At 42.2% G+C, this 14407-nt stretch overlaps 1 protein-coding gene across 1 annotated transcript; it reads right to left on the minus strand.

Moving 5' to 3' along the window:
- Window positions 1–11939: 11939 nt before the first annotated feature.
- Window positions 11940–12683, minus strand: LOC132892114 (claudin-14-like). The gene has a single exon (XM_060930512.1). The coding sequence runs from the start codon at window positions 12681–12683 to the stop codon at window positions 11940–11942; it is 744 nt and encodes a 247-aa protein (XP_060786495.1).
- Window positions 12684–14407: the final 1724 nt, after the last annotated feature.

Below are 14407 nucleotides of genomic sequence, written 5' to 3' on the forward strand. Positions count from 1 at the left end.
CACTCTCCCTGTTAGTGGCAGAGAACAGCCTGGACAGTGCATCAGGTTTGGTGTTCTTGGAGCCAGGGCGGTACAAGAGGGTGAAGTCAAACCGACTGAAAAACAGGGCCCACCTAGCCTGTCGAGGGTTCAGTCTCTTGGCTTGCTGGAGGTACTCCAGGTTCTTGTGGTCAGTCCAAACCAGGAATGGATGTTGCGCTCCCTCCAGCCAGTGCCTCCACTCCTCAAGGGCCAGTTTGACCGCTAGCAGTTCTCGATCCTCCACATCGTACCGGGACTCCGCAGGACTCAGGCGGTGGGAGAAGTAAGCGCAGGGGTGCAGCTTTCCTTCCGAACATTGAGAGAGCACCGCGCCGACACCACTGTCCAAGGCGTCCACCTCCACGATGAATGGTTGGGAGGTGTCCGGGAGGACCAGAATGGGTGCCGTGCAGAAGCGGTCCTTGAGGTCTTTGAACGCCTTTTCCGCCTGAGGAGACCAGACATAAGATCCACCTGTCCCTTTGGTGAGGTCTGACATGGGTGCTGCTACAGAACTGAAGTTCCTGATGAACTTGCGGTAGAAGTTAGCGAATCCTAAGAACTGCTGAACCTCCTTAACGGACTTGGGAGTAGGCCAGTCCCGGATGGCCAGGGTCTTGGCAGGGTCCATTTGGAGTTGGCCTGTCCGTACAATAAATCCCAGAAAGGAGACCTCGGGAACATGAAATTCGCATTTCTGCCTTGGCGAACAGATTGTTCTGTAGCAGCCTCTGGAGAACCTGGCGGACATGGTGGCGGTGCTCCTGCATGGTCTTGGAAAAGATAAGGATGTCGTCGAGGTAGACAAAAACGTACAGGTTAATCATGTCCCTTAAGACGTCGTTGATTAGGGCCTGAAAAACAGCTGGTGCGTTGGTGAGTCCAAAGGGCATCACCTGGTATTCGTAGTGCCCAGACGGGGTGTTAAAGGCAGTCTTCCACTCGTCTCCCTGTCGGATACAGATGAGGTGGTATGCATTCCGTAGGTCCAACTTGGTGAAGACGGTGGCGCCTTGGAGCAGGTCGAAAGCTGTGGACATCAGCGGAAGGGGATATCGGTTGTGCACAGTGATCTTGTTCAGGCCCCTGTAGTCAATACATGGTCGGAGCCCCCCCATCCTTCTTGCCGACAAAGAAGAAGCCGGCACCAGCAGGTGAGGTGGAGGGTCGAATGAACCCAGAGACCAGGGCATCTTTGAGGTATTCCTCCATGGCCTTGCGTTCTGGCTGGGAGAGGGAAAACAGTCTGCCACGAGGAGGGGTAGTCCCAGGGAGCAAGTCGATGGCACAGTCGTAGGCCCGGTGCGGAGGAAGAACGGCGGCCCTGCTCTTGCTGAAGACCTCTTTGAGATCCCAGTACTCTGTGGGAACTTGAGATAACTCGGTGAGATCAGGGGGCTCGGCAGGAGACACAGGAGAGCTAGAGAGCAAACAAAAGGCATGGCATGCAGGGCCCCATTCCACAACCTGGCTTGTTACCCAGTCTATGCGAGGGTTGTGGCGAGTAAGCCAAGGAAGGCCTAGAATAACTGGGAACTCAGGTGAAGGAATCAGGTGCAGGGATATTTCTTCCTTGTGACCTTGAGACTGGAGGAAGACTGGAGAAGTAACTTGGGTGACTCTTCCATCACCTAACGCTTGACCATCGAGGGCAGACACAGACAGTGGGACTTCAAGAGGTGCAGTCGGAACATTGATACTTTGGGCGAAGTGAATATCCATAAAGTTCCCAGCTGCCCCTGAGTCTAACAAAGCTTGACAAGAATGGACAGACTCACCCCAGGAGATGGAGACCGGGATGTAGATTCCTTGGCCAGGGAGTCCGGGAGAGAGGGTAGGCCCCGTCACAACCCTCCCTCGGCTGGACGGGGCGGTCCTTTTCCCGAGAGTTCGGGACATGATGCTCGGAAGTGACCAGGCTTGCCACAGTAGATGCAGCACTTGTCCCTCCTTCTGCGCTCCCTCTCAGATGCAGAGAGGCGAGTACGACCCACTTGCATGGGTTCTGGACAGTCACTGAAGGAGGTAGACGGGCTCCAGGTAGAGGTAGGGAGGCTGGGGGGGCTCAAGACTTGGCGGCGTTCTCTAATCCTGTTGTCCAGACGAATAGCATGTGAGATGAGAGTTTCGAGGTCACTTGGGCATCCAATAGAGGCCAGACCGTCCTTGATGGGGTCAGACAGACCATGGTGGAAGGCTGACACCAGGGCAGTCTCGTTCCATCCACTTACTGCTGCGAGCGTCCGGAACGAGATGGCGTAATCTGCGACGCTTCCTCCTTGCCGGATGGACATGAGCTTTCGGGCTGTGTCGGTACTGATGTCTGCCTGATCGAAGACCCGAAGCATCTCTTCAGAAAACAGCTGGAAATCAAGGCACTCAGGTCCCTGTCTCTGCCAGATAGCAGTAGCCCAGGCTCGCGCCTTACCAGCTAATAAGGTTATCACAAAGGCAATCTTGCGGCGATCCGTAGTGTAGGTGGTAGGCTGAAGCTCAAAGGTGAGTTGACACTGGGTAAGGAACTCTCGGCACTCACTGTGCTTGCCGTCATACCTCTGTGGTGCAGGAAGGCTGGGTTTGCGAGGTGAAGAAGGCAGCATGGCAGGAGGCACTGGAGCTGGAGCTGGATCAGGAGATGCAGGCAGAGATGTCAGCTGTGCCAGGGTTTTCCCAATTTGCTGGAGCAGTTCCTCATGGCGAGCAATGGCCTCACGTTGGCTGGTGAGCGTACGTCCATGGTCGCTCCGAAGCGTGTCAAAGCTGCCATAATTCCCTGAAGGTTGGCCGGGTAGACAGTTGAAGCTGAGTCGGTCATGACGGAGTCTTTCTGTTAGGGTTTTGCTGGGATTCGAACCTGGTTTGTTGGTGTGATAATCCAGCAAACCCCCACTAGGCCACCAGGGGGATGACTCAAATGCAGAGGCGTGAGGCAGAAGTAGAAAAAAGTATCAAAAGGTTTATTTACAATATATACACAAAAAAAAATCCAAAAAGTAATAATCCAAAAACGCTCAGAAGATATAAGGGAAAAAATCCAAAAGTACAAAACAAAAGCCAAAAAGCCAGAAAAGAAAAGGCAAAATACCAAAGCTCAGAAGATCCAAAAACACAGTAACTACTAGGTCCAAAAGAAAAGCAAAGTGCAAAACAAAGAACACGGTACAGAGGAAACTGGAGATAAACATAACAGCACAAAGACTCCGTGACAAGAGGACTGAACTAAGGGGGTATAAATACACAAACTAAATTGAACATAGGTGAAAATAATCAGGACTAAACAGGCAATTAACACAAACACAAAACACAGGAACAGTGGCGGCCTCTAGAGGCCAAAACAAACATGACACGAAAAGGAAATAACAGCGGCCTCTAGAGGCCAAAACAGTCCTAGTCCTAACAACTGGGTTCTCTTTATCTACTTTTAGGACTTGTGTGAAAATCTGATGATGTTTTAGGTCATATTTATGCAGAAATATAGAAAATTCTAAAGGGTTCATAAACTTTCAAACACCACTGTATAAAAAAAGGGATACTGGTATATGTATGAACTCAAAAAGTCCAACAAGAAAGCAAGTTTAGTATATACACTGTTCAGCCATAAAATAATGGCAGAAGAGCTACACTGCAAAAAACTGAAAACTGAATTTGAAGAGAAAATTCCTTAATACTAGTGAAATTACCTTGCTGCATGGACAGATAATTTTACTTGAGAAGACATCTTGGAATAAGTTGGTTACAATTTAGAACTAGTCTTAATAATCTCAGGGTTGGTGTCTTGTACTGTAGCACAAACTGCTGAAAAAGTTAATGGTGGTTAAAACAGAAAGATGTCAGCATTAACTTTTTTAGCAGTTTGTACTGTAGTAGTTCTTCTGTAGGATTGGACCATATGGGCTAGGCTTCATGCCCTATGAGTATCAATGAGCCTTTGACACCCATGACCCTGTCGCCGATTCACCAGTTGTCCTTCCTTGGACCACTTTTGGTAGGTACTAACCACTGCATACTGAGAACACCCCAGAAGATGTGCCATTTTGGAGATCTGGATTTTGGACCCAATTATCTAGCCATCACAATTTGGCCCTTGTCAAAGTCGCTCAGATCCTTGCACTTGCCCATTTTTCCTGCTTCCAGCATATCAACTTTGAATTCTACGTATTGCTGCCTACTATATCCCACCCCTTGATAGGTGCCATTGTAATGAGATAATCAATGTAATTCACTTTACCTGTCAGTGGTTTTAATGTTATGGCTGATCAGTAGTAAGACCCTGGATGGTGGGAGTGGATGAGCTTGGTTAAACTTGGTTAAACAGTAACCCAAGTAAAGCAAACACACCCAAGGAAGCAGTGACGGTTTCATTGGTCAATATCGTACCTTGCATTCTGTTGGTTGGTGAATGTTGATTGAGTTGTTTCACCAAAATCCTAGACAGAGCACAGAAATCTGTAAGCAGAAGATTCATGAGTGCACAAAAGCAGTCTGAGCATGAGCAGGGGGTATTTGAGAGAGGGGGAGGGGGAACACTACAAAATCTGAACATAAAATGAATAAATACTGCTTTCAAATTGAAAGACTATGCTCTTGATTAAAGATAGGAATAAAACTCCATACTGATGAATAAAAGTGGCTAGGGCAAAACAGGAAGATCACCAAATGTTTGATTGATTCTAAGAATATAGCACTGCCTTACCACAACCAACCGACCTTCTGTGTCCACAGGGTAAACATAATTGGACAGAAAGCTCATAAAGCTCTTGCTGCCACCTTGTGTTGATCTAAGGGTTTTGTCCCAGAATTACATCTCATCTCATTTCATCTTATACACTATCATACATACTGAGGTTTTCAGTGTAATATGAATGAAAGTGTTTCCTGTGCTGAGTGTTTATGGCTCATTTTGTTCATAACAAAAAAGACTGGTCACTGGACTTGCACATATCTGTGTATACTGTGTATATTGTGCAGTTGTTTATTGCACAGTTGTTTACTTGATTTGCACAGTTGTTTATTTTATCTTATCTATCTTGTTTATTTTATTTCTTATCTCTTAATATCTTAGAATAGACTGTCTTTATGTAGCTCCTTTATTATAATAGACTGCCTTTATTTAGTAGTTATTTATTTAGCACCTTAACTCCAAGCCAAATTCCTTGTACAACCCCGATTCCAAAAAAGTTGGGACAAAGTACAAATTGTAAATAAAAATGGAATGCAATAATTTACAAATCTCAAAAACTGATATTGTATTCACAATAGAACATAGACAACATATCAAATGTTGAAAGTGAGACATTTTGAAATTTCATGCCAAATATTGGCTGATTTGAAATTTCATGACAGCAACACATCTCAAAAAAGTTGGGACAGGGGCAATAAGAGGCTGGAAAAAGTTAAAGGTGCAAAAAAGGAACAGCTGGAGGACCAAATTGCAACTCATTAGGTCAACTGGCAATAGGTCATTAACATGACTGGGTATAAAAAGAGCATCTTGGAGTGGCAGCGGCTCTCAGAAGTAAAGATGGGAAGAGGATCACCAGTCCCCCTAATTCTGCGCCGACACATAGTGGTGCAATATCAGAAAGGAGTATGACAGTGTAAAATTGCAAAGAGTTTGAACATATCATCATCTACATTGCATAATATCATCAAAAGATTCAGAGAATCTGGAAGAATCTCTGTGCATAAGGGTCAAGGCCGGAAAACCATACTGGGTGCCTGTGATCTTCGGGCCCTTAGACGGCACTGCATCACATACAGGCATGCTTCTGTATTGGAAATCACAAAATGGGCTCAGGAATATTTCCAGAGAACATTATCTGTGAACACAATTCACCGTGCCATCCGCTGTTGCCAGCTAAAACTCTATAGTTCAAAGAAGAAGCCGTATCTAAACATGATCCAGAAGCGCAGACGTCTTCTCTGGGCCAAGGCTCATTTAAAATGGACTGTGGCAAAGTGGAAAACTGTTCTGTGGTCAGACGAATCAAAATTTGAAGTTCTTTATGGAAATCAGGGACACCGTGTCATTCAGACTAAAAAGGAGAAGGATGACCCAAGTTGTTATCAGCGCTCAGTTCAGAAGCCTGCATCTCTGATGGTATGGGGTTGCATTAGTGCATGTGGCATGGGCAGCTTACACATCTGGAAAGACACCATCAATGCTGAAAGGTATATCCAGGTTCTAGAGCAACATATGCTCCCATCCAGACGATGTCTCTTTCAGGGAAGACCTTGCATTTTCCAACATGACACTGCCAAACCACATACTGCATCAATTACAGCATCATGGCTGCGTAGAAGAAGGGTCCGGGTACTGAACTGGCCAGCCTGCAGTCCAGATCTTTCACCCACAGAAAATATTTGGCGCATCATAAAACGGAAGATACGACAAAAAAGACCTAAGAGAGTTGAACAACTAGAATCCTACATTAGACAAGAATGAGTTAACATTCCTATCCCTAAACTTGAGCAACTTGTCTCCTCAGTCCCCAGACGTTTACAGACTGTTGTAAAGAGAAAAGGGGATGTCTCACAGTGGTAAACATGGCCTTGTCCCAACTTTTTTGAGATGTGTTGTTGTCATGAAATTTAAAATCACCTAATTTTTCTCTTTAAATGATACATTTTCTCAGTTTAAACATTTGATATGTAATCTATGTTCTATTCTGAATAAAATATGGAATTTTGAAACTTCCACATCATTGCATTCCGTTTTTATTTACAATTTGTACTTTGTCCCAACTTTTTTGGAATCAGGGTTGTAGTTGCAGCAATTACTTGCCAATAATGCTTTTTCTGATTCTGAATCTGAAGAGTCACCTTCACAGATCAACACTAAACCTCATTGTCATTGTGATGTTTCTGAGGTGGAAATTTTCTTTGTTATACAAACTAAGTGATGAAACATGCCAAAAGTTTGTCCTTGGAGTGTTAAAGCCACTTAATGCATTAAAAATCAAATCTGCATTTAATTTCATTTATGTACAACTTCACTAAACAGAATATCTGAACTCAGAAACAATGTTTGTTCATGATTCTGTTATTTGTTGTGGGACAGTAAACTTTTATTTATTTCAGTTTCATAGAAACATTATTGAAAATAGTTATACCTGAATAATTAAGTTGTTATTTGACTGGAGTTTATTTAGTGAAGGTCCAGTACTGATCTGTAGCCTTCTACTAAAAATGCACCACATGCTCCTTTAATTAGAATTTAAGTGTAAACTGGCCAAATACTGTATAAAATGTGGATGTAGTTCAAAACAAACAACCAAACAAAACAAAGTGTCACGGTGGGACAAACATATACGGTATACCATAGCTGTTAGAATATTGATTAACTTACAGGGTCCTAAGATAGAAGTAATATACACTGCTATACTGTGTGTGTGCGCGTTATTTTGTATTATACTGTATTTTGTTTATGTCATTCTTGTGTTTTACATATTTTGTTCATTTGTTTGGATTTGTTCAGTCAATTTGAGTCACTTGGGTGCTCTCTGTATGATTAATTCAAGTTATACACACAAGTGTGTTCAGGTAACAAGCCATATGGGGTCAGAATGACAATTTTGCTCAATTTATTAACATTACTACAAAGGAAATCATTGTAATTAATTAATTTGTAATATTTCCTTTGCTCATTCAGCAACAATATTGAAACTGGAATAAACGTAAGTTCATTTCATGAACTGACATCCCATAATATTGAAATGTACAAGCATCTAGTATAGACAGAGTCCTGTTGTTGAACAGACAGTAATTCCTTTAATATGAATAAATTAAATGTCATGGATTTATTTCTGCATGATTGTAGTAATTATTGCAGGAGGTTTTGTGGGTGTGGCATGTTGGTGCAGTGGTTAGCACTGTTGCTTCACAGAAAGAAGGTTCTGGGTTCGAACTTGGCGGTTGACTGGGGCCTTTATGTGTGGAGTTTGCGTGTTCTCCTCATGCTTGTGTGGGTTTCCTCCGGATGCTCCAGTTTCCTCCCACAGTCTAAAGATGTGGATTAGATCAACTGGCTACTCTAAATAGCCCATAGGTGGTAATGTGAGTGTAAATGATTGTTCATCTCTGTGTTAGCCCTGTGACAGATTGGTGACCTGCCCAGGGTGAACCCTGCCTCTTACTCAAAGGCAGCTTGGATGCTGATGGATAAGCAGTATAGATAAAGCAAGCAAAGTCCTTCCCATGCCACAAGGCACTATCAGGCGGCAAGGATCTTCATTTCCAGAGTCCTTGGCCTCTCGCCTATTACATAGCTAGGGTTACAGTAGGGGGCTGGTACTCTGGTAACTGTGAGAGTTTGACTCCCTACCCACATCTGTATTGCGGCACCTCGCCAGATGGCAGTAGGTACCATTTTTATGATGGTCTTTGGTATGGCCCAATTGCAAGTAGAACTCACAATCTCCCGGTTGAGAGGTGGACACGCTCACCACTAGGCAAACTTGCGGTGGTATAGATAAGGGATGGGTCTATTTATTAACACTAATTAATAATTCTGACACTGTTTAAGAGCTTCCCATACCTTTCTATGTATTGTATTAATATTTATGTAAATTATGTACTTTTTATGTAAAAAGTTCAATATTAACCCAATATCTTTTCTCATCCTACATGGGATATTTCAGTTAACTTTAGTTAGCATAAATATGCAGGTGATTATACAAAATTGTGTGTGCTGATTGGTCGAGAAATTCTGACTAATCACCTTGAGTGACTCGGCAAAATGGCAGCCAATCGCTTTGTCACTGTAAGTGAGGAAGAATTAGAAATTATGAAAGAAAATGCTGTTCCTAAAAGCACTAAAGGTGCTACAAAGTTTGGTCTAAAATTATTCAAAGGTAAGGTGGAATTGTGATTTATTTTATCAATTTCAAAACAAAATATTTTATATGAGTCAGGGTAGATAAGTGACACAAGTTTGCATGTACCTTTATTACATTTGCATGCCGCTTTTGGAGTTTGAAAGAAATAAATTTTTTCAACACAATTTATTTATTTGTTTGTTTGTTTGTTTGTTTGTTTTTTTAATTAATCACCTGTGTGTTTTTACTGAAACAATTATCCACCTCAGGCTGAGTGAATATCGGTGAATAATAACCTCAACTTCATCTCAGTTATTATTCAATGATATTCACTTCACCTTTGGTAAATAATTGTTAAATATGACATATTCCTCTCTGGGGCAGCACGGTGGTGTAGTGGTTAGCGCTGTCGCCTCACAGCAAGAAGGTCCAGGTTCAAGCCCCGTGGCCGGTGAGGGCCTTTCTGTGCGGAGTTTGCATGTTTTCCCCGTGTCCGCGTGGGTTTCCTCCGGGTGCTCCGGTTTCCCCCACAGTCCAAAGACATGCAGGTTAGGTTAACTGGTGACTCTAAATTGACCGTAGGTGTGAATGTGAGTGTGAATGGTTGTCTGTGTCTATGTGTCAGCCCTGTGATGACCTGGCGACTTGTCCAGGGTGTACCCCGCCTTTCGCCCGTAGTCAGCTGGGATAGGCTCCAGCTTGCCTGCGACCCTGGAGAACAGGATAAAGCGGCTAGAGATAATGAGATGAGATATTCCTTTCCCTTTAGGAGTACAGGTGATATAGATGTTACAGGTCACCTAGGTAAATCCAGAATCACCTGATTTCAAAAATCACCTTTAACATAGATAAGGGATAGATGGATGGTACTGTGGGTTATATTTCCATTTTTAGTTGATGAAAAATTCAAAATTATTAAAGTAAAATAATTGAAACTTAATGATGACACAGTGTTGCATGATCCATAGAGACAGCATATAGTTGTGCCTTATAATTTAACAAAATTACACATGACTAATTAAACATTAGCACACTGGACAACAGGTTTGTATGCTCGTATATTGGATCATGAAATCAACATGCTTATGGATTAAGATTAACTGGATGCTACAGTGCCCTCCATGATTATTGACACCCCTTGTAAAGATTAGTAAAAAGGGTTAGACAAAAATCCACCTTTTGGTGAAGTCACTTTGTCTCACACTGAAAAAATGATTTTTAAAAAATCCAACCTTTAATTGAAATGAATTTATTCAGAGAAAAACATCCCTCATCAAGAAATAATTATTTTCAACATAAACACATGTGCCACTATTATTGGCACCCCTGCATTTAATACTTTGTACAACCTCCCTTTGTGAGTAAAACAGTGCTGAGTAACTCCTAACATTTTCAGGTGGCCCTGTTCAGGCAAGTGGATTTTTTCTAACCCCCCCCCCCCCCCCCTTTTTTTTAAAACTGATATTCACAAAGGGTACCAAAAATTGTGGAGGGCACTGTACTTTTTCAGAGGAGGGTGTGAGTGCTTGATTAAGTGTAAAGGTTCATTACACCACAAGCAAAAGTGCTGTAAGTGCTGTTTTATGACAAATGGCCTACTGTATTATGCAGTCTGTTGAATGTATTGTTCATTATGCAGACTGGATTGGACATTGGACACTAAGGCAGTCTACAAAAAGAGACAGAGCAGATTTATGAGCAGAAGTTCAGGTCCATCAATATAAGCAGGAAATGGCAGCAGACTAAGCAAACTCTTTAAGGAACACTGGACAGGTCACTGGGACCAATCTGGACTCCTTCAAATCGATTTTGCAGGACAGGATGCTAGCTAAACTGTTGCTCATCATAAACAATGACTCTCACCCCTTTCATCATGTAGCAGTGCTCTTTCAGCTTCAGACTGATTCAGCCACAGTTCACCAAAGAGCAATACAGGAGGTCCTTCATACCCACTGTTATCACACTGTACAACTTATACACCCTGTGTTAAGTGTGCAAGAACAACATTTCCCCCCTCACATTCCAGCTCACTGTATTTATTTTTATTCATTCTTTTATTCATAGACACATTCTACTTAAGCTCATCACATACACCACACCCACTTTACTTACTTTGTTGCTACTTAGCATTTCATTCTTACTTAATTTAGTTTAATAAATTAAGTCGGAATAACTGGCTGTTTGACCACAAAAGATTTAGAAGTGAGTCATTTTTTGAGAATAATGATTATATTGGAAGTCACTTTCATGGAGCAGCCCCCAAATGTAGTCTGCCATTTGAGGAAATGTAATCATTTTCTCATTATATTGTCCTTAATAGCAGCATTTAAAGTCCTGTATATATCCTGGTGGAAGCTCACCTTGTTCTTCGCTCCATGTTCTCCTTGAATTTATCAAGATGAACATCAAGGATGGACTTTGAGAGACATCATTCAGCCCAAATTTCATCACCAGAGTCTCAACCAGCTCCATATAGTTTTTGGCATTGTGATTGCTCAGGAAGTCACAAACCACTGCAACAAACTGTTCCAAGCTGTTTCTCTTTCCGAGTAAGCTTCTTGGGGAATTCAGAGCCTGAATAAATAAATTAAATTTGCTAATTCACCCATTTTCTCAAAGAATATAGGGACATTTCAAAATACAATGTCCTCATCACAAAAGCAAAGTTTGAGGGGAATAATAGCCATCTTCTATACTTTTGAGGAATATGCAGTTAGAAAATAATACTTACTAGGACTTTCTATCACAAATATCCTATAGACTCAGGAGTTTTATCCATTAGCACAAAATCATTATTAGAGAGATTATTATCTGAGGATTTTTGCTATTCTTTAAAAATATGGTTTCTTTCTTTAGTATATAGTATATTTTAGTTCATATAAAGTTATTGTAGTAAAATAACAAGAAAAAAGGGTTATGTTTTCTCTTGCTGTTAGTGTTAAAATTTCATTAAAACCTATTCTGCAATTTCAGAATAAAGTTCAGATTAAAGAATAAAACTTGTGACTTTGTCAAGATGTCCATGTTTACTGTCATTTCACTCAAATTAAAAAAAAGTGTTGCTGAGTACCGTTTAATTTTGCCAGTACTTTTCACTTTGTCTTATTTTTTAATACTACTTTCGCTAATACTATCACTTAACCTATATCCACTGATGGAGGAAAAAGTTGGTGATGAGTGATCACTTTCAAAGGCAGTGTTTGCTTGACAGACTGGGATATGCTGTAGTTTATTTGGGTCTGGTACCTGTGGGTCTGCCACCTTGTGGCTTACATAGTTTCTTACATCCCATGATGCTACACAAAGCATCCCACCTCCACAAATACTGAAAATAGCTGATGAGAAGGAGATGTACACAGCCAGGCCAAGCTCATATTTCATCCCAGCAGTAGAAAAGGGATCGTATGCATCTCTGATGATATCACAGGTTGTCCAGGATGTAGTGATAAGGCAGAAAAGGCCAGCCAGGATAAAGCATGAACCTCCACTCACAGCTATGGATCCCTTGGCATGGGATTGGTTGGCACATCGGGTACATTTCATGCCCACAGCTGAAACTATGGCAGCCAAAATTGAGGTGGTGCAGGAGAGCACCATTAAAATCCGGGCAGCTAGTAGATCTTTGGGCAGAGAAAGCATTGATCGGTGGAACTCACATTGATAAATGCCAGCTGTGTGGCTAGCACATTCCATCCATAGACCTTTCATATAGTATGAAGCAGTCATAAAATTGGTGCTAAAATAAGCTGTTTGGCGCCAGTGAGGAAGCACTGTTGATGTCAGAGTGCCGAAAAGGCCCAGGAGACCCAGGAAGAAACCTAGGAGCTGTTGTGCCATCATTCCCATCACTGCTGTGTAACGTTTAAATACATTAATTGAGAAAACCTCCTTAATAATGTCAAAAATGTCCTTCAAAGTTCAATTTGCAAATGAATCTGTGGTCAGTCAGTCTTGGGCATTACTGACTGCATGTCTGTGCGACTCAAGCCTCAGGTGTTTATGTCCTCTTGTGAGTAGGAACAGTTACTGTAAGCACAAATCCTGTAAGGCAGAGAAAACAATTATTAAATATACAGAAGGGTGTTAATTTAATTCTTCAATGCTCATCTCATTATCTCTAGCCGCTTTATCCTTCCACAGGGTCGCAGGCAAGCTGGAGCCTATCCCAGCTGACTACGGGCAAAAGGCGGGGTACACCCTGGACAAGTCGCCAGGTCATCACAGGGTTGACACATAGACACAGACAACCATTCACACCTACGGTCAATTTAGAGTCACCAGTTAGCCTAACCTGCATGTCTTTGGACTTTGGGGGAAACCGGAGCACCCGGAGGAAACCCACGCAGACAACATGCAAACTCCACACAGAAAGGCCCTCATCGGCCACAGGGCTCGAACCCGGACCTTCTTGCTGTGAGGCGACAGCACTAACCACTACACCACCATACCACCCTTCTTCGATGCTCTCAAATGAAATTTACATCAAAATAATATACGAAAATGAGATTTGCAGTTCCTGAAGGAAATACTAATGCTTGCAAAAAAAAAAAAAAACCTTCATTCAAAATACAACCCCGATTCCAAAAAAGTTGGGACAAAGTACAAATTGTAAATAAAAATGGAATGCAATAATTTACAAATCTCAAAAACTGATATGGTATTCACAATAGAACATAGACAACATATCAAATGTAGAAAGTGAGACATTTTGAAATTTCATGCCAAATATTGGCTCATTTAAATTTCATGACAGCAACACATCTCAAAAAAGTTGGGACAAGGGCAATAAGAGGCTGGAAAAGTTAAAGGTACAAAAAAAGGAACAGCTGGAGGACCAAATTGCAACTCATTAGGTCAATTGGCAATAGGTCATTAACATGACTGGGTATAAAAAGAGCATCTTGGAGTGGCAGCGGCTCTCAGAAGTAAAGATGGGAAGAGGATCACCAATCCCCCTAATTCTGCGCCGACAAAAATAGTGGAGCAATATCAGAAAGGAGTTCGACAGTGTAAAATTGCAAAGAGTTTGAACATATCATCATCTACAGTGCATAATATCATCAAAAGATTCAGAGAATCTGGAAGAATCTCTGTGCATAAGGGTCAAGGCCGGAAAACCATACTGGGTGCCCATGATCTTCGGGCCCTTAGACGGCACTGCATCACATACAGGCATGCTTCTGTATTGGAAATCACAAAATGGGCTCAGGAATATTTCCAGAGAACATTATCTGTGAACACAATTCACCGTGCCATCCGCCGTTGCCAGCTAAAACTCTATAGTTCAAAGAAGAAGCCGTATCTAAACATGATCCAGAAGTGCAGACGTCTTCTCTGGGCCAAGGCTCATTTAAAATGGACTGTGGCAAAGTGGAAAACTGTTCTGTGGTCAGACGAATCAAAATTTGAAGTTCTTTATGGAAATCAGGGACGCCATGTCATTCGGACTAAAGAGGAGAAGGACGACCCAAGTTGTTATCAGCGCTCAGTTCAGAAGCCTGCATCTCTGATGGTATGGGGTTGCATTAGTGCGTGTGGTATGGGCAGCTTACACATCTGGAAAGACACCA

This window comes from Neoarius graeffei, chromosome 9 (genome assembly GCF_027579695.1).
Source record: "Neoarius graeffei isolate fNeoGra1 chromosome 9, fNeoGra1.pri, whole genome shotgun sequence".
Lineage (NCBI taxonomy): Eukaryota > Metazoa > Chordata > Actinopteri > Siluriformes > Ariidae > Neoarius > Neoarius graeffei.